Below are 22,485 nucleotides of genomic sequence, written 5' to 3' on the forward strand. Positions count from 1 at the left end.
CATGATCATCATCATCATTTAATGTCTATGTTGGATGGTTTGACAGAATCTGATGGACCCAAGAATAGCATCATACTCCAATATTTGCTTTGCCATAGTATCTATGACTGGATGCCCTTCCTAATGCCAACTATTTTACAGCATGTACTGGGTGTTTTTTTCATGCCACCAGCACTAGTGAAGCCACCATGCAGCTTGAAATGCTATGAACATCAAGTGGGTAGGTTTATGCTAAGAGATGAGTGTGAGAGAAAGGGCCAAAGCAGAGTTACATGACAACTCACATTTTAGAAAAGAGGATGGGAGTCATTGAGTGAAGATGGAAAGAGATAAAAATATTGGTGGTAAGGTGTCTGGGTGGGCCCTTAATGTATGAGATGAGTAGGAGTGAGTGAGATGGGTGGACCAGAATAGAGAATGAGTGGAGGTTGCAAGAGTGTATGAGGGAATGAGAAATGGGCAATAGGTGAGAGAAGGGAAAGTAGGCAACAACTGTAAAGATGGGGTAGGGTTGAAGGATGAATGTAGTGAATGGCTGATGACCAATGATACAAGAGGTGAATGATTGTGTTGAGCAACAGTATAACAATGATTGTATAGTAGACTGGTAGCGGAGAGAGAGAGAGAGAGAGAGAGAGAGAGAGAGAGAGAGAGAGAGAGAGAGAGAGAGAGAGAAATAACAGATAATATGTGGTGTGGTTGGGTAGGTTGCAAGAGTGTGGGGTGTGAAGAAAGAGAAGCAGACATAGTGAATGAGGAGAGTGAGAGATGTATGGTGGTATTATTTTGAGCTGTATTTTAATTTTGATATATATGTATGCACAGTAAGTGATGCATTTAACTAAAATATGCTTGTCATTTCCATCTGAAGATCATTTTTAGTATGCTACTTGGATATCATTGATGAACAATGATATACATTCATATCATAACTGAAGATTTTGACATACATCTGATATTAGATTACACTCACTCTCTTCACTATTACACATGCCTTCAGTTTACTCATATAAATACTTATTGAAAACTTAATTATTGTAAACCAAACACCTGGGCAATGAAGATTTGTAATTCTAATTATCTGCTACTAACACTAAGATGGTTTGCAATAATCACTTATATATTGATAATGCGGAAGAAGCAGATGCATGGCTAAAACAGTTTAACCCAAACCTGTTTACAGATGACACTGAGCTTAAACTGGTTAAGTCAATATTTCTCACATTGTGTGGTATCACAGCAATCATCAAACTGAAAAATGTCCTGTATGTACAATAGTTTAAGATTGTTCAATTGAAGATTTAAAGTATGCTGTTGAAAATTCAGCTATACTTAATGAAATACATGATATCAAGTTGAAATTATTGGATCTAAATCAAAAACAAGAACCAGCTAAATATTCATTGTTAAGAAGGCTCAATGTACAGGCTTTTTATCTATGTAAATTCTCTACAACCAAAGATGACAAAAAGCAAAGATGACAAAAAGCAAAGATGACAAAAAGCAAAGATGACAAAAAGCAAAGATTATAAAAATAAAGATTCTACAAACTTTTCCAAAAGCATCCATCTTGTAAGCCTTGTTATAATTATGCAAGCAAAGTAAGTATTTGCTCTTGGATCAGTAATACAACCAAGCTTTAATACATAAATTACTTTATGTTATTGGCAAAGGCTCTTATCAAAGAAAGCTGAATAAACAAGTAACTGAGTAAAGCTGGGTTAAAAATTGTGGCAATTGTGAATCAATACATCCTCCCAGATTCTGTCCTGCATATGTGAACAAATGATTTGAATGTGAGAGATTGAACTATTCCAGCAAATTAAGACCAAAACCACTGTATTCTACCAAACCTGTCTATAACATTAAACTTATGAATCTTAAAGAGTTTGAAGAGGAAGTAACTTTGAATGTAAATTGTGCAACAAATAATAAATTGAATAGACATCCAGTATCAAGAGTGGATGCTTCAAAGGATGGATTCTAATAAACAAGATTCAATGGATTAGTGCTCCTAAATTGAAAGAAATTGAGAAATATCTGGTGTTGATAAACTAGTACTGGTGCAGTATGTTGCATTGTTCTAGCCTTACTGTACAAACTAGTACTGGTTACTGGTGCAGTATGTTGCATTGTTCTAGCCTTACTGTGAATGAAATTGTCATTAATCCTCAAATCTATTGAGACACATTTAACTTCTGATGATGGTTCAATAACTAGATGTAGTTGGTACTAAAACAGTCTTCACTTTAGAGATAAATAAAAAAAATAAAAAGCATCACATCTGTTTTGTTAAAAGTTAATAATCTTTATAACTTTGGCTTTATCAAGGCTGATACTCTGAAAAATATATCATGCAGCTGTGTTTCTAACTATTTGACATCAGTAAAACATTTTAATGCTATCAGGTAAAGTTAAATATAAAATTTGTTCAGGGTGACATGTTACAATACACCTATAAAAAGAAGGTTGAAAATGAACTTCCCAGTCTTGCAGTAATGTCCATATGAAGGTATCAACAATGCATCACGATTTGTTTGAGTGTGAAAGAAAGTAAATTAAGAATGAGTATTGATTACAAAATGCATTTAAATAATAAGATTAAGACTATCATATTTTCTTATTTAAATCCTTATCTAGAAACCAACATTGACTGATGAGCAAGAAACAAATTTTCCCTTCATATTGCACTCTTTGAATCAATTGAATAATTCTTTAAGAACCTGCATGCAATATGTGTAAGCAATGATCTTTATTGATCCATAAATTTCTGCTGAGCCTAACATAACAGCAGTTCCATTTTCCAACATTCTATGGAGTCTATACTGAAGGGAAGTAATGACATAATCATTTGTGAGAAACGCACTCATCTTTACAACAACCTATAATATATTAAAGAATTAAGAAAATGTGATTATTGCTAGACTGAAAGGAGCCAGTTTATTAAGTAATCCACATAAATGTATTCATCATGCATCTTCCTTTAATTTCTTAAGAGTGGATACTTCAAAGGATGGATTCTAATAAACAAGATTCAATGGATTAGTGCTCCTAAATTGAAAGAAATTGAGAAATATCTGGTGTTGATAAACTAGTATTAGAAGTTTATACCAACATTTACAAATGTAGTTGAACCAAAGTTTACAAAAATAGTTGCAACAAAAAGGAATGTTTTTTTTTACTCATGGAATGCATCAAGACCAGGCCTTTCAGGTAATAAAAGAACTTTTTAGATTATATTCTGTTTGGCAACATTCACTACTAAGAGGGGAACAACTTTCAGTGTATTTGTTTCTAAATTGAGAGTAGCAGGCATAATGTCTCTAAATGGAAAGCACAAACCACATGTTAGTCATACATTTGAGAATACCTAAGTGATTTTGGGTCAATATTGAATATGAAACCTATATGGTGATATGATGGGTGAAAAATTGAGATCTTTTCTATTAGGGAAAGTTTCCACTTTGAAAATACATTTATAATTAACTTTTTTAAAAGCTTGATATATGAATTTCTCAGTAAATTGCCAGAAGAGCTATCATATGACTTCAAACTTGTTTACATGCCTAGTAAAACTATCAGTCATATTGATGCTCTGAGCAGATTGAAATGGGATTCAGATCAGTCTGATACAATCACTGTCCTAGGTAACAAGAGCATCACTGGCATTGTCTGTATTTGTTTATCATAATTTTATGTCTGTTTTATGTATTACAATCTGACATTGGTAATGATGAAAGAATTTTTGCTGAGGGCAAGGAAGTTGAAGATATAAAAGATAATTTTAAAGAATTCACACTTGATTCTTGTTTACAAAATCACAACGCTGGAAAATATTGATTTTAGACTAATTCTTTTAGAATGACAATTTACCAGATTGTGGAGAATAGTCCTATCTTTAATAATCGCTGCAAATTTTGGCACAAGGCCAACAATTTTAGGAGAGGGGTAAGTCAATTACATTGACCCCAGTGCTTGATTGGTACTTATTTTATCAACCCCAAAAGGATGAAAGGCAAAACTGACCTTGGCAGAATTTTAATTCAGAATGTAAGAATGGATGAAATGCTACTAAGAATTTGTCTAGCATGCTAATGATTCTGCCAGCTTATTTCACTCTTATCTTTAATAAAACAGGCTAAGTCATAATACACACATAAATGTTCAATCAAAATTAAAAAATAAAATAAAAACCCAGGGATTAATCTTGGTAGAAACTTTAAAGAATTTGTTAGATCTTGTGATGTGTGCTTAAATTAAATTTAAAGACACCCTTTGTGCTGATAAATGGCCCAAATCACAGATCAGGGAAAGGTTACATATGGAATGGGAATAAATAGAGCATATTGGGAAAATTTTGTTCGTAGTCAAGTTTATTTATTCCAACAGAAGTTTTGAAAATGTAAGGTATAGCTAATTTGCTATTTTTCCTAGATCTTGTGTTTCAATGACAGTGGTATTAGATAATGCACTAGAATTGATTTAGTTAAAGGAACAGTTAAACTTATTTGCAAGAAAATTGATTCTACTTACAGTCAAATATTTAGTGATGCAGCAGAAAGAGCTGTGCAAAGAATAAAGTTTGCATTAAAACCTTCCAGTGCATCAGCTGATAAAGTTAATGAGTATTTGTTAAAGTTTCTTTTTAATTCATTGTGCATCTCCAGTTGAGAAACTACATAGTAGACAATTAAGAGTAGTAGTAAGCTATTTTAAAAAGGTTGAACAACTGGTTAATTACAAGAACAGTATAATGAAATTTCCTGCAGATGCGTGTCATTTGACTACAGACCAGATTAAATGTGAAGATGAGAATTTTCTGTGAGTGTCAGTTGAATAAATTGCTTCTAAATACATTCCCTAACTACATCAGTTAATCATGATTTTAGTTTTGATCATTGGAGATAAATAGCAAACGTCATGAAGTTTAATGTCAGCTAATAATTTATGATTATTAAAAAAAATATCAAATTGAAGTAAATGATATTATTAACAGGTTAATATCACCCATTTTCCATCTCTTATATAACTGCCTGTTTATTAAGTAATTCCCTGAATCCATTTCCAACAATTCAACATTAACAATTCCCATAACTATCACTGCAGCTCATATTCAATCTCTAATTTCTTTCATGTGTCTAACACTTTACCTCATGCTGAACTACAATGAGGCTTTAACTAAGCTTCATAGTAATTTAATGGGTAATACAAAACCTCCAACATAAGAACTGCAGAATCCTAAAAGGATATTTAGAAATTACAAAGATATAATGAGAAATATGATTCATTTTTTGTGGTTACATTTGTAGTATTCCATATAATTGCTTATGTAGATCTCTGCTCAGTAATTAGTATATATGTGTGTGCAGAAAATGAATGACAAGAATGACACATGCTTGGTGAGAATGAAGAGCAGTTTTAACATGCCGTTTGGATAATGTTGCATTTACAACAGATATCTGAGGATATGAACTTGCCCTTGATATTAGATTACCTACACTATTTTCTATTACTCAGCTACCCAACAATAGTTACTATGCTCATTACTCTTTTATTTTGAAAGAAAAGATGTTATCCTCAAATGACTGATGTAGCAGTATCATTGTCAATTACAAGAAAAAAATACTTGCACTGGAGAAAGGTCATTATTGAAGCCTTAAATTGATGAACCAGGTCATGAAAGTAGATAAATATGTTACTGAGAAGTTAGTGCAATACAAGGTTGGTTTGGATAGAGTTCAGTTTTAGTTCGGACCAAAATCTATATTTTTAATTATACTAGTTCAAAAGTGATCCCAGCTAAACCTCTCAGACCTCTATCTTGCATTTATCAGTTTGGATAGAGCTTTGAAAACTCTTCTGAACTCAGGTAAGTATTGATCAAATTGGGTGTAGATGAATGCCTTCTACAAGTTGTTTGAGACCAGTAGGAAGGTACTGTGAAAAAAGGTTAGGATTAGTAGAAAACTCAGAATGAATTTAATGTACAGGAACATTCAGCAGTAATTTTCACAGATCCTCTTCATATTCTTTATAGTACCCGGAATAATAGCCTAAGTGTTCAGAACTAGTTGTCATTGGGAATTTTTGTGCATTGATAGCCTGGTACACATAGAAATGGCCAACTGTTAGAAAGGAGTTTGACAATAAAGAATTTTTCTCAGTTGTATGAAATGTATGTAAGAAGTGTAGCCATGCAATGTCTTAGATGCTCAGCTATAGATAATCTGTGAAGGCTAAAGAAAAATATGTAATGAAAAAAAACATAAGCAAGCTAAGAAGGTGTTGAGGAATTAAATCACCAACTGATGTATGGGAAAAAGATGATTGCACTACTGGTACAGATATGATATGAACATGAATGATAAATGATGGGTCAAAAAAGTGTCATGACTTAACTGTGGAAGGTATCAGTGACAGAGAAAAATTAAGGAAGATATGAGAGGAAGCAGCAAAACTAGGATGTTAGGTTCTCTCAGATATGACAAAAGATCATGAAAAGTGATGGTATGCCATACTGCAGATCTCATCAATCTATATTATCATGGAAAAATGGCTGTGAAAAAAACAATGACAACCTGCTAGTGATGATAATGAATTTGACTGACTCAATAAAATATTTTCAATTCAATATTCTAATATTTTCCATGCTTTGACATGCTTGCATGGGCTGGACAAACCTTCTGAAGTAGTGTCTTGTTATATTTCTATGTCATCTCTTTAGTGAGAATCAAACTTCTGAAATCAGATTTCATCACTTCTCTTAACTTCCTTTCCACAGGTTCCTTTCACATGGCTTGCTTGGCACTTCTCTACCCACTGTCTTCTTTCATTCACATCACATCTTCATACCAGGGCAGACTTCTTTCGAAACCACTACATCTAATCCATCTTATATTCAGTTTTTCTCTCAGTTTATGTTTCTTTGTCCATTATATAGTCAGCAGAGTATGCTTGCCTCATTTCTGTACAATATTTATCAGATTAGTTTAAATTTTCTGATTTGCTAAAAATATCAAGCAGTGTTACTTAATGTTACATCTTAGTTCTAAATTTTCAGGTATCACTAGCTTTGAACAATCCAACATACATTATTGCTATAGGTTAAGTAAACAAGCTTTCACACTTGTTATTTTGTAGTTAATCAAAATTTCATTTCACAAACTGATAATATTGACATTAAAATCAATAAATTCAAATCAAAGAATGATTTATTCTTTACTTTCAGTTCACATCAAGCTACAGCACTAAAAAATATTTCTGTTGTTTAACTCTAGGTCAGCCTTAACTATAGATCAGCCTATGATCAAATGCATTCCAGCAGTGACAATCCCATATGTTGTATATTTAAGGACCACATTATCCAACATGCTTTTTCTTTCTAATGTCTGAACTGAGGGAAATTTGACTGCAATTTCTAACATAGAACAAGTGTGTAGGGGTTCTCTTAAAGTCTCAAATCAATAAATAGTATTTTTAATTTTGGTAGCTTATACATAAGAAAGCACTCTCTATAGAAATAAAGCAAAGAGATACAGAGGAAAAGACACCAACAAATAGTACTATAATGATTAATAGTAACTACATAATTACACTTTCTACACACTTGTACAAATGCAAACAGTAATTCTCAAAAAAGTAAAATACCTTCAGTAGAGTTGCTTTATCAAATCTAGCATATACATAATCCAATATAGCCATTAAAAATAGATATGAATGCAAATATAATAATAATAATAATAATAATAATAATAATAATAATAATAATAATTTCTTTACTACCCACAAGGGGCTAAACACAGAGGGGACAAACAAAGACAGACAAACGGATTAAGTCGATTACATCGACCCCAGTGCGTAACTGGTACTTAATTTATCGACCCCAAAAGGATGAAAGGCAAAGTCGACCTTGGCGTAATTTGAACCCAGAACATAGCGGCAGACAAAACATGGCTACGCATTTCGCCTGCCGTGCTAACGTTTCTGCCAGTTCACCAAGAATAAGAATAATAAGAATAATAACAACAACAACAACAATAATAATCTGTCCTACTATAAGGATAAGGCCTGAAATCTTGGGGTAGGGAACTAGTCGATTACATTGACCACAGTGCTCAACTAGTACTTATTTCATCAAATCCTGAAAGGATGAAAGGCAAAGTCAAGTTTGGCAGAATTTGAACTTAAAACATAAAGACAGATGAAAAGCCGCTAAGCATTTTGCCTAATGTGCTCATGATTCTGCACACTAGCTACATTAATAATAATAATAATAATAATAAATAATAATAATAATAATAATATAATAATAATAATAATAATTTCTTTACTACCCACAAGGGGCTAAACACAGAGGGGACAAACAAAGACAGACAAACGGATTAAGTCGATTACATCGACCCCAGTGCGTAACTGGTACTTAATTTATCGACCCCAAAAGGATGAAAGGCAAAGTCGACCTTGGCGTAATTTGAACCCAGAACATAGCGGCAGACAAAACATGGCTACGCATTTCGCCTGCCGTGCTAACGTTTCTGCCAGTTCACCAAGAATAAGAATAATAAGAATAATAACAACAACAACAACAATAATAATCTGTCCTACTATAAGGATAAGGCCTGAAATCTTGGGGTAGGGAACTAGTCGATTACATTGACCACAGTGCTCAACTAGTACTTATTTCATCAAATCCTGAAAGGATGAAAGGCAAAGTCAAGTTTGGCAGAATTTGAACTTAAAACATAAAGACAGATGAAAAGCCGCTAAGCATTTTGCCTAATGTGCTCATGATTCTGCACACTAGCTACATTAATAATAATAATAATAATAATAATAATAATCTTTTCTACTATAGACACAAGGGCCTGAAATTGTGGGGAAGGGCCACCAAGCATTTTGCCCAGTGTGCTAACGATTCTGCCAGCTCACTATCTTAAATAATAATAATAATAACAATAATAATAACAACAATTGTTTCTAATATTGGCACAAGGGCAAAAATTTTAAGAGAAGGGTTTAATCAATGCCACTGACCCCACTACTATATTTTAACAACCCTCAAAAGATGAAAGACAAAGTTGACCAAATAAGATGTGGATATGTAACATACGAGATCTGATCAAAAAGTACTGGGATTGTTGCTATGGTAATGCAGCTAAAGCACACAGAGTGAAGCTGCTTGGTGTAGATTGACCTTGAACTGTGTCATGTATGCATACTAAGTTATAACATTTCTGTTGTTTATAGCAGTGCTTGGAAGTAAAGTGTATACAGCATGGTCATCTCACCACATGACAGAGGTTCTATTAATGACCAGAGAAAATATGAGGCAGAGAAAATATATGTGCATGCACGCATGTGCGTGCATACAAATGTGTATGTGCGTGTGTGTGTGTGTGTATGTGCACATGTCTGTCTGTGTGATGGTTATTATGGCCAAGAATCTTTCCAAAAAAGTCAAGTCCTGCATGGAAGAACAAGATTTCAAGACATGAAGGAAATCCAAGAGAATGCAACAAGGCAGCTGTTCACTATCCCCAAAATGGAATTCCAGGAATACTTCCATCAATAGAAATGATGCTGAATAAAGTATGTGGCTTCAGAAGAGGAACTACTTTGAAGGAAATTAAATAATGAATTGACAGGTGTTGTAGTTTACCACTTACGTAGCATCAGTCCTAATACATTTTGATCAAAGCTCATAAAGATCCAGATAAAACACTGCAAAGCATTTTGTTTGATGCTTGAGCAATTCTGTCTGCAGATGTTGATGATGATAATAATAATAACAGTTTCTAATCTAGGTACAAAGCCAATAAGTTTGAGAGAAGGAGGTTAGTTGATTCCATCAACCATCGTTCTTGACTGGTAGTACATTTTAATAAACTCAAAGGATGAAATGTAGGATTTGAACTCAGAACATCATCGTCATCATACTATTATTAATAATAATTCTCTCCATTAAAGGAACAATTCCTGAAATTTTGGGAGAAGATGCAAGTTGAATGCATTGAGCCCAGTGCTTGACTGACCCCAAAAGGATAAATGCAAAGCTGACCTCAGTAGCATTTGAATTTAGAATGTAAAGCTGGAAAAGATGCTACCATGTATTTTATCCAACATGGTAAAGATTCTGAGAGCTTGCTGCCTTGGTAATAATGACAATAAGTGAGGTCGTAAGGTTTGTCTCAATTTACACAGGTGATGTAAAAAATATAGATATACCATTTCAGACAAGTGATATAATCATGTACTAAAAGAAGAAAAAAAAAAAACTATAAATGAACTTGGTAAGTGAAAAATTTCTAAAGATTTCAGAAATCCATACAGAATGACTCAACACTGTAGACCAGATATCAATATACAGAATCAGTTATCATCTGAGTTAAAATCCATTATACAGGTTGGATACCGAGCTTGTTTTCTTAGAAAGTTACTTTCTATCTCAGGCTTTTTGTTAAAGCTTGACAGTTAATATGAAGAAAGGAGGGAAAAAAACAATATCTTATAACCCCACAGTAAAATATTGTTATATACTACTGTAACAAATAATAAAATTTAAAAAATGTACTCTTTAAAGGCTATATTCAAAACTTGTAGTGCTCTGGAAGAGAAAACAGAAAAATATGGAAGAAAGGAAGTCAAATTTTGAAAGAAAGCAGCATTATTTAGTGTTTTTCATAAATACAAAAGTGGTTATGGGATGACAAGTATAGCTAACTCTGGTTACAGAATAGAATATAGATAAAAGATCAAAGGAATGATTTTAGCAGTACATGAACAAGCCCTAAGGGCAAAATGAATCAAAATCATGGTAGATCAGCCAGACTGGTCATCTAATTATAAAATGTAAAGCAATCCACATGTAACTAAAGCTTACATTGAATTGGAATGTCCAAAGTTAACTCAGATTGAATGAAATAAGTATAGGTATCATAAGATTGTTGTAGTAATTCACTAGAATTCCTGCAAGAGATTCAGTTTCGCATGAATGCAAAAGAGCTTTTTGCATTCATTTTGTAGGAATAGAAATGGAAATCCTTAAAAACGATGAATGAGGAGGTTATGGGACTTACCTATACTAAACAAATGGAGAACAGAATGCAAGTTGGGTATTGTAGTCATTGATAAAGAGAAACTATGTATCGTAATTGATGTGGAATGTCTGTTAAATACCATAGTAAAGAAAAAGGAGTCATGATCCAATCAATTAATCTTGGAAAACTAGACCTTACTTTAATAGTGGGTGTATTGCAGGAAACCTTTTTACCAGCTCTGTTAAAAATCATCCAAATAAGCTTTGATACAAAGTAAGAAAAGATATGAAGAGTGGAAAAACACTTTTATATAGATGGTATAAAAGTGCTCCTCATCCAAGACAGTGAGTTGTAGTTTGATTGGAAGTAAAATTAAACTGGTTACAACACCAATACTGTGTAACCAAATAATAAATAATATACTGTTGATACTGTTGATATATACACTTTGATGCACTTCATCATAGATCATTGTTTATAAGTTGAAGGCAGTTGTATATAAAGCTTACTGTGCTGGAAGTAACTATATTCACCTTTTTTAAAAAAATCTAATATCATATAACTATAATTTCCAATAACTATATTTTAGATAGGCACAAGGCTATATATTTATACTAGAGAAGTGTAGTCAGTGAAATCATATTTGGTACAGGCATGAATGTATGTACTTATGCATGTACATACGTATGTGTGTGTGTGTATACGATATGAGGTGTAGTCAAAAAGCATCCAACCTTTGGCAAAAAAACAAACAAGTAATATTAAAAATCTCACCATTTTGATCTAGTCTTCTTCAAAGTGTTAACCTTGGAATTTTACACACTTCTGCCACTGTTCCTACCACAACTGAAATCATTTCTGGAAATCACATTTTGGGATGCTGTGGAGCTGTGCTGTTGAATTTTGCTTAATTTCCTCTGTTGACTCAAATCTTTTCCCTTTGGGTGTTTTTTGAGCTTTGGGAATAGCCAAAAGTCACATGGAGCCAAGTTTGGGGAGTAGGAACCTTGACAAACAAGTGGTGTATTTTGCTTGACAAGGAATGCTTTGATGACATGGGTGGAGATGCCTGTTGTCATGGTGGAGTTGCTAGTTCTTTGCAGCCCACAGGTCAGGTTGTTTTTGCCACACAACTTCATGAAGGTGACGAAGAACCTTTGCAATCATTTCATCATTTCTGTTAGTTGATGGTCTGCTACAATGTAGCTCACTGTCCACTGAGGTGTGGCCATCCTTGAACTGGTTATACCACTCCTTTATTTGTGCTTTTCCTGTAGCATCATCCCCAAAAGCCTTCTGAATCTTCTCGATAGTCTGGGCTTGTGTAACACCAAGTTTTAGGCAGAATTTGATACAGTATCTTTGCTCAATGCAATTGGTCTTCTTGACTCAAACAGAAAAATCACATAGCACACTCTTCACATCTGTACTCAATGTGTCACTGTTGGCGACTGGTGCAACCTACAGACATAAAAATTTTTCCACATGCTCAGGAAGGATGCAACCATGCAGGATGCAGATTTTGTTCACGCATTAATATTTTGTGCAAAAAAAAAAATCAAGTTTGGATACTTTTTGACTACACCTCAGATGTATATGCAGATATGTATGTACATATATATAAGTATATATGTGAGTGTCATTACACACAGACACACACAACACCATAATCAATGTTCAGATTCAAATAAATGCATGAAATGTGGCTTGTTTTTGTGGCAAAAACTGTTTTTGCCATAAGGATTACAAATATATCTGTATAAAATTGTGTGCAATGCTCTGAGAGATAAAACCTTGAGTATTCAATATATTCAAATAGAAAATTTACTTTAGTGTCTTTTAAATGCCCCATTAAGAAATCAATATTTGATTGATAATGTGTGTTAATATATGGAAGAAATAAAACTCAAGTTTATGTAATCTTGTTTTATAAATGAGAACAAAGTTGGTTACTTTATATTTTTAGCTATATAATAAATGAGGATCACACACTTATCTGCGAGGACTAAAATGATTTCGTTGAAGATATATTTTACTTCATCAGTTGTATCGAGAATCTGCACCAAAGATCACTATTTATAAGTTGAAAGCAGTTTCACATAAAGTTTCCTAATTTGAAAATAGTCTAATGTCATGCAATTATAATTTTCAGTAACACTATTTTAGATTGGTACATAGCTATATATCTGTACTGTTAGGATGAGTTAAAGAAATCATACCTAGTATATAACCAGTTCTTACCAGGCTTAAAGAGCAAAAAATTTTTTGGATCCAGTAAGTTTTGTATTCAGAATATAGAGAAACGAAACTCCATACTAAGGTATTTTAAACTAGCAGTATCATTTCTGTTTCCTCACTCATCATCATCATCATTTCGTCATTATAATCAACGTCTATGTTCAATACCTGCCTGGGTAAGATAATTTGACATGATTTTGTAGGTCTGCACTATGTTTTGGTGTTACCTTTGGCATGATTTCTACAGTTCGATGCAATTCCTAGTGCCAACAACTTTACAGTATGTACAGGATGCTTTTTTGTGGTACCAGTACTAGTGAGGTTGCCATGTAGCTTGCAAGACTGTGATCTCCTTTGACTGAGAAGGAATACAGTAGAGAAGGAAGTGGCTTTATGTTAGGAGATAAAAAGTATAAGAAAAAATATATATATATTCACATATACATATGCATGTAGATATTGTACAGTTATTTGTATACATATGTGCGTGTGTGTATGTGTGTGCATGCATTCCTAGATACATATGCATCATCATTTAATGTCTACTTTACCATGCTTGCACAAATCAGATGGAATTTGTTGAGGTAGATTTTCCACAGACAGATACCCTTCCTGTCACCAACTCTTATTTGTTTCCAGGCAAGGTAATATTTCTCATGGCCAGGCATGTTTTTCAGTGGAAGACTGGAAATGGAGAACATCACTTGTATGATGGTGATGCTCACTTACATCCATCACAGGATGTTTGGACAAGGGTACATACGCATACATATATATATAAAAGGGAACTCCCTTCTATTATCCCTGTTCATCTACTATTTCCACTGTTATAAATTGCTATCTTCACCCCTGATACCGTGCATCTCTCACACATCTCACCCTACAAAATTCACATCATCTGCACTGCTTCCTATTACCTCCCTGATCCACTCATATTTCCTCTGCTTTCTCCTCCAATTGACATTCACAATTGACCATGTTTCCACTTGTGTTCACCACTCACTGTATTCTCTTCTGTCTCCATCTCTATCATTCATCTGCTACTTTCCTTCCACACTCTTGTGAACCTACACGCTTATCCACCCACTATGTCCAATCTCCTGAACAACTTCTCTTATACTGACTTTCGTATAACTTGAAGGTACATGCTGACACATTTCCACAATCATCCTTTCTCTTTACCAGCTAGGGTAACCATCTATCTCTCCTATAGCAAACCACAAGTTTCTGTTCCTTTATCATACTTTAAATGCTTATAACCTGGCATAAAGTCACCTCCCTCAATACTACATCCCCTCAGATGAAAAGTCTTTCCTCATAGGTGTTAGTGCCACATAAAAAGCCCCCAGCACTCTATGTAAAATGTTACATTAGAAAACATGTCAAGGCATATATATATAAATATATTTCCCTCAATGTAACCATCTCACATTGTCTCTGATGAAGTGATATCCGTAATATCCCAGAAACAGCTGTAAGACTAACTTTCTCTTTGATGTCTCATTTTATTTAACATATACATACTTGTACTAGACCCCCATCAGACTCCTCACTTGTATTATTATCATACCGAGAGTTTAACTATGGTCCTTCCCTAGCACTTACATAGCCTTACCTGCCACCTTGGGTCTTCTGGATACCAATACCTCTCATATATATATATATAATTATATGTATGTTCATATACACTTTTTTAATTTGTGGATTAACAAGGCAACTAATGGTTTCACGAGAGGAGATCTTCACAATTGTTTAAGCTTGCCACATAGAAGTGTTGGTACTTGTCTCCACTTTGGATGAAAATATTCTCATCGAAAAATAGTGACAAATACCAAAATTGAGAAGATCTCTTCATATGAAACCATTGGTTGCCTTGATAACACACAAATAAAGAATATTTATCCATCAATGCAGTGTTGAGTATTTGTTCTCACTATTCAATATTAGCATATATGTACACATATATGCATAAATCTATATACGTATGTTGAGTGTTTATTCCCACTCATACATACATACATACATACATACATACATACATACATACATACATACATACATACTACATACATATATATATATATAATTATATGTATGTTCATATACACTTTTTTAATTTGTGGATTAACAAGGCAACTAATGGTTTCACGAGAGGAGATCTTCACAATTGTTTAAGCTTGCCACATAGAAGTGTTGGTACTTGTCTCCACTTTGGATGAAAATATTCTCATCGAAAAATAGTGACAAATACCAAAATTGAGAAGATCTCTTCATATGAAACCATTGGTTGCCTTGATAACACACAAATAAAGAATATTTATCCATCAATGCAGTGTTGAGTATTTGTTCTCACTATTCAATATTAGCGTATATGTACACATATATGCATAAATCTATATACGTATGTTGAGTGTTTATTCCCACTCATACATACATACATACATACATACATACATACATACATACATACATACATACATACATATATATATATATATATATATACGTATTGCAATAAAAGCCACATAGAGTATATATGTATATTTTCACTGTATTTATAAAATTACAAAACCATAAATAATGTTGTATTCATACACATTGTGAACAGGTTCTTATAAGTGTCATAAAATTTGAATAAGTTTAGTGATTATATTAAAAAGAAATTTTTCTAATGTATATTATTTAGTAGACATTAGTTTTATATTCATTTGATAAAACATACATGTAGATAGTTATTGGGCCTGAATCTCATTAAAATAGAAAGCTATGATTATTAATATTTCATTGAATATAAATATAAACTATTTTATGTCTAAGCCAAGCTAAATGACAAAGCATTAGTTCATAGATATCACTGCACTTGCCTTTCAATAAAAACAATACTTACAACAGACTGTTTGAATGCTAAATTCATTGCTGATTGATCTTTGATGATTGTAAATGTCCCTGACTTGCAATATAATAATAAAAAGGAAAATAAAAAAACCAACTGATCATTGGTAGTTGACAGTAGAAAAGGTTATGAAACAACTGAGGCTTATAAAAGAAAATATTTCTCCAAGTGTGAATTTCCAGAAAGGATGTTCTACTAGGATTTGTTTCAATATATATATACATAAACAGGCATTTAATAATAAATATGTTGTTCAGTATTTGCATATTATGTACAAATACATGTACATATGTGTATATGTATGTGTACATATGTATACACAGTAAGTACTAGAATCAATTGTGAAAGCATTTGTCTTACAAAAATGCAATATGTTGTGTGGAGTCAAGAGTTTTGCAATACTTTGATGACATATTTGCTCTATTCCTCAAATTACAACAAAGCAGCCTAGCATTCAAAGTAGAGGCCATTGTGTTGCACTGTCTGCAGCCACCTTTCTGCCAGCTCCTTCATCCTATGCTGATACCAGTTCTTGTCCTTTGAGGCAAAGAACCCCTTCACTGAACCTTCTACTTCCTCTTGGTTGATGAATCTTCACAAGTGCTGGAAATAATCCATGTAATAATCTGAGAGTTATTTTCCCACAATCCTAATGTGCATGAGCAGTGGTTAAGCAAGGCCCAAATTCAGGTATCTGTCACCAAACATACAGTGATACTGTGCATCTAGTGGGATTATGAGGGGATAATTGACTTTGAGTTCATTCTCATTGGTCAAATTATCAATGCCAACATATACTCCAAATAGCTGGAGTAGATGTATGCGACTGTGTGGCAAAAATACCCAGCATCAGTTAATAGAAAGCACACTCTTCTGCAGCAAGACAATGCAAGATATACTGCTAGAATAACGTGGCATAAACTCCAGGAACTTGAGGGAATTGAATTAGTGCCACATCTAGCGTATAGTCTGGACCTAGTTCCCTCAGATTATTACTTTTTCCAATCCATGATTCACTTCCTGCACTGTACCAGGAAGAGGTGGAAGCTTCAGTAAAGGACAAGAATGGCATCAGCATGGTATCAAAGAACTGGCAGAAAGGTGGCTTCAGATGGTGCAACACAATGGCTTATACTTTGAATGCTAGGCTGCTTTTGTTGTAACTGATGAATAAAGCAACTAAGGTACCAAAATATTGCAAAACATTTGACTTAACACGGTATTTTGATACAATATATACACACATATATAAGTGTGTGTGTGTGTGTATATATATATATATATATAAGGAAAAATACGTTCAAAAAAGAATAATTCAAACTTTTTGAGAAGTCCAAAAAGAGAAAAAGAATAATTTCTAATAAAGATTCATCATATTCATAAAAAACAGCCAGAGTGAGTAATAGGAATAGGAAAATAGTAGGTGAAAAATATCATTATAGGTATAAATATAGCATAAGCAATTATAGAAAAATAGAGTAGTAAAAGATGTTGAATCAAAATTAGATTTAATACAAAATAGGATTCAATAGATACGCGTGTTTCAAAGGACAATACAAATATGTGAGAAAAAAATTTTAACCATAGTAATTCTAATTAAATTTATGCATTGTCATTTTCATCAGTGTGAGGAATTTTTGTAAGGACATCGAAAAAGGTTTAATAAAATAAAGTAAATTAAAATAAAATAAAGTAAGGGAGAATAAAAATTGGGCAATAGGGAAAGAATTTGATATTTACAAGCAAGTTTTAAAAGGGGAAAAAATAACAGTAATAATAATAGTAAGAGGGACAAAATGGGTGGGGAGAGACAGACATATCAGTGTGTATGCATGTCTATATGTGCGGTAAACTATAACATAAAAATAAGAAAGAAAAAACCATACATATACATATTAATATTGAAAAACGAAAAAATATATGTATATTTTACACGAAGCTAAAAGGCGATAGGCAAGAATATGTTTGAACAAAGTTACAATATTAAAGTAAAAATGTACATGCATGCAGAAAAAAATCAAAGAGAACTTAACAAGGAAAAAACATCGATCGATGTTTTTTTCCTTGTTGAGTTCTCTTTGTTTTTTTCTACTAGTCCACCTGTTACTATATACACGTAGCCATGTCTCGACCTGTTACCATTTTTTTTAACCCTTTAGCATTTAAACCAGCCATATCCGGCCAAAAGTATTCTACCTGTTTTATGTTCAAACTAGCTAGATCTGGTCTCTCACACCAACCCCACAATATCGTTTTAAAAATTAACGGCTACCTCATCAAAATCTCATAGCTACAAGATAATGCATGATTAGTTTAATACAATGAGGATGTAAAAGCATTAATTTTGGCAGATTACATTCTTATTTTTATGTTATAGTTTACCGCCCATATAAATGTGCATACACAATGATATGTTTGTTTTTTCCCCTTCGTCCCTCTATTATTATAATTGTTATTTTTTCCCCTTTTAAAACTTACTTGTAAATATCCGTTTTTTCTCCCTATTGCCCCATTTGTATTCTCCTTTATTGTATCTTATTTTAATTTACATTATTTTATTAAAACGTTTTTTGATGTCCTTACAAAAATTCCTCACACTGATGAAAATGAAAATGCATAAATTTAATTATAATTACTATGGTTATAATTTTTTTCTCACATATTTGTATTGTCCTTTGAAACATGCATGTGTATTGAATCCTGTTTGTATTAAATCTAATTTTGATTCAACATCTTTTTCTCCTCCATTTTTTCTATAATTGTTTATGGTATATTTATACCTATAACGATATTTTTTCAACTACATATATATATATATATATATATATATATATATATATATTTGTGTGAGTTAGAGGTTGAGAAACCAACTAAAGGATAGTACCTATCCAGTATACTGCTGGTAGTGTACCCAATTATTCATACCCAAGTGCTAGTTATTGCATGGCAATCTCGCAATTAAGTATTATATATGAGTAGGGATAAAAAGTGGTTCATCTTTGATTTATATAGCAAATAAGAAAGTGGAGATGATATGAAATCGACAGACACCAGCTGGTAAACATTCCAGTATGTTTATTTATTCAAATGTATTGGATGTATCCACACACATGTATTAGTGGTACAGATTATCAAGTGGAAAAAGTTAGTAATTGCATAAACAAGGGTGTGGAAGCATATAAGCATATAAAAACAAGTGAGTAATTGAGTAAATGAATAGATTGCCACTAAAACCGAATGTGTATGCAGGTGCTAGTTCCTTATGGCCGTTTTTGCCAAGAGGCAATGAAATTTTCCAGGTTATCTCCATCTCTTCAGTGTTATGCAGGGATGAGCAGAAAAGGCTTGGATAATGAATGTGCCCCCTAGGCTTCTTCAGAGGGAAATCAATTAATAATAGCTACAGTGTGTTAGTCTTTTTGAAATAAAGTAGAAAAAGAGTAAGAATAAGAACAAGCACTTGTATTCTTGTGTTTGTTCTTATTCTTTTTCTACTCTGTTTCAAAAAGACAAACACACTGTAGCTATTATTAACTGACTTTTATGTGTTAGCCCCACCAACCACTTAGAACCTCTGAAGAAGCCTAGGAGCGTATTCATTATCCAAGCCTCATCTGCTCATCCCTGCATAAAACTGAAGAGATGGAGATTACCTGGAAGATTTTGTTACCTCTTGGCAAAAACGGCTGTAAGGAACTAGTACCCGCATACCCATTCTGTTTCAGTGACAATCTGCTCATTTTCACATTTGCTCAATTACTCACTTGTTTTTATATGCTTATATGCTTCCACACCCTTGTTTATGCAATTACTAACTTTTTCCACTTGATAATCTGTACCATTAATACAAGTGTGCGGATTCATCCAATACATTTGAATAAATAGACATACTGGAATGTTTACTAGCTGGTGTCTATCAATTTTATATCCTCTCCACTTTCATATTTACTGTATATATATATATATAATATATATATATATATATATATATGTATATATATCATCATCATCATCATCGTTTAGCGTCCGCTTTCCATGCTAGCATGGGTTGGACGGTTCAACTGGGGTCTGGGAAGACAGAAGGCTGCACCAGGCCCAGTCTGATCTGGCAATGTTTCTACAGCTGGATGCCCTTCCAAATGCCAACCACTCTATGAGTGTAGGGTGCTTTTTATGTGCCACCGGCACAGGTGCCAGACGAAAACACATGCATACAAATATTTACATATACATATATATATATATATATATATATATATATATATATATATGTATGTACACCCTTATACTCATTAAAATTAATTTAAATCTGAAATTATACATTCAAATTATTTATTAATTATTATAATGTGAATATCTAATATTTAGTAGACATGCTCTTTACATTTTTCAATGCAAGGACCCTATCAGGTATTCTATTGATCAGATGACAGATATTCTTTTGAGGAATTTCTTTCCAAATTTCATGCAGTAATCTCAAAAGATTTGGCTTTGAGTATACTTTGTTGTTCTTTATATGAAGTGTTCTGTTCATTATGACTGAGAGGTATCCAATAGGGTTCATATCTGGTGACTGGCTTGGCCATGGAAGATTTTTAATGCCATTCTCTTCCAACCAGCCTTGGGTCTTTTTAGCCATGTGACAAGGAGCCCCATCTTCCATAGATAAAGTGTCTTCTTTAATCATTTCCCCACTGGAGAAGATTGGAAGCAGTCCTTTCTACAATATGAACACATATTTATCTGAGTTTATGTTTCCCTCACACTCTACCAGCTCTGATCGACCATTTCTCCAAATTGCTTCCCAGACCATCACAGAATAGCTGCTGTATTTTATTGTTGGCTGCAATCTTTTCATGTCAAGCTCTTGATTACAGAGTTTCCAGACCCACACTCGACCACTGTCAGAAAATACAGCAAATTTGGACTCATCAGAGAATATGACAGTGTCCCAATGCTAGTGCCCTCTCCACCATCTTACTGGCCCAATCTTTTCTCTGCTTGATATTGGCTGGTCGAAGAAGTGGCATCCTTCTTGTTGTTCTGCTATAGTAGCCAAGTTAGTGGAGATACCAGACAGCTGTTCTGAGATTGACATCAACTTGTTCTGCTATGTCAGAGGCCTTGCAATGAAGATTGTCCTTCACACTTCACTTAACAAAGTGAAGGGTCCTGTCAGGGGATCTTGGTTAACCTGAGCAAGGTAATGTGGACTCCTTGCCAACCCTAGTGAATTGCACAATCACACTATTAACTTTAGAAAGTGGGATCCCAGGGTGTTTTGGGATTTTACTCTAACTAGGTCCACCTTCAGATTGACTCACAATATGGCCTTTTTAAAATTTGAACAGTTCCAAGCCTTCTTTTTTGTGTGGCATGATTAAACAGTCACATATAGAACCTGAAACATGAATATGTCAATTAATAAAAAATATAAACCATTTCAAGCTGAAATAAGCATAAAACGATGTTTTATGAGTTGTCTATTTACTTCTGTCGTGTGTGTGTCTATACATATATATAAATAAATATATTGGGAATCAGTGACATAGTGTGGGTTGTTAGCATCCAAAACAAGACAAGTGTGCACAAAGGGAGGCTGCTCCGAGTTTTATTATTATATTCTTTTCTACTCTAAGTACAAGGCCCGAAATTTTTGGGGAAGGGACCAGTTAATTAGATTGACCTCAGTGTGCAACTGGTACATAATTTATTGACCCCGAAAGGATGAAAGACAAAGTTGACCTCAGCGGAATTTCAACTCAGAATGTAAATACAGATGAAATACCACGAAGCATTTTGCCTGGTGGGCTAATGTTTCTGCCAGCTCACTGCCTTATATTATTACTACTTTATATTTTTTTACTTTTGAAAGTTTGTCTCCCTAAGAATTTTGTATCCAGGGAAACTGCCCTTGAGGCCTATCCTTGCTATGATGATTCCCTCTGGTTTCTTCTTGGGGAGGAAAATTTTGGACTGATGCAGCATTAAGAAATATTATATAATGCTTAAGGATTGCATTGGTGGCATGGGAAGATTTTTTTATAGGATTGAAAAGTATGTTGGTTCATGTTTTCTTTGTAATTTATTTAGTAGTTTTGGACAATTTGATTAGGTTTGAAGTTTGTATGTATGTAAATTAGCTGTACATAGATATGTATTACTCATACTTTAATTACTATGAGATTTGAAATCAAGTCTTAAATTCTAATGCAAGCAGCTCTTATCACCAGGAAAGAAATATATATCAACTTTAATTTGAATTATTCCCTAAATTTCTTTTACCCATTTTAACTACATCTACTATCTTAATGCTTT

The 22,485-nt window shown here is 33.4% G+C and overlaps 1 protein-coding gene across 6 annotated transcripts in view; it reads right to left on the reverse strand.

The window, feature by feature from the left end:
• Window positions 1-22,485, reverse strand: part of LOC115211016 (potassium channel subfamily T member 2-like) — a 752,122-nt gene that overhangs the window by 40,560 nt on the left and 689,077 nt on the right. For 5 of the 6 annotated variants that reach the window (XM_036501492.1, XM_036501480.1, XM_036501498.1 and 2 more), the window contains one exon: window positions 16,162-16,224. The exons of the other annotated variant lie outside the window; for it this stretch is intronic. In XM_036501492.1, the coding sequence (XP_036357385.1) occupies window positions 16,162-16,224 (63 nt within the window). The remainder of the gene's footprint in view (window positions 1-16,161; window positions 16,225-22,485) is intronic. 6 annotated transcript variants of the gene reach the window in all.

This window comes from Octopus sinensis, linkage group LG1 (assembly GCF_006345805.1).
Source record: "Octopus sinensis linkage group LG1, ASM634580v1, whole genome shotgun sequence".
Taxonomy (NCBI): Eukaryota; Metazoa; Mollusca; class Cephalopoda; order Octopoda; family Octopodidae; genus Octopus; species Octopus sinensis.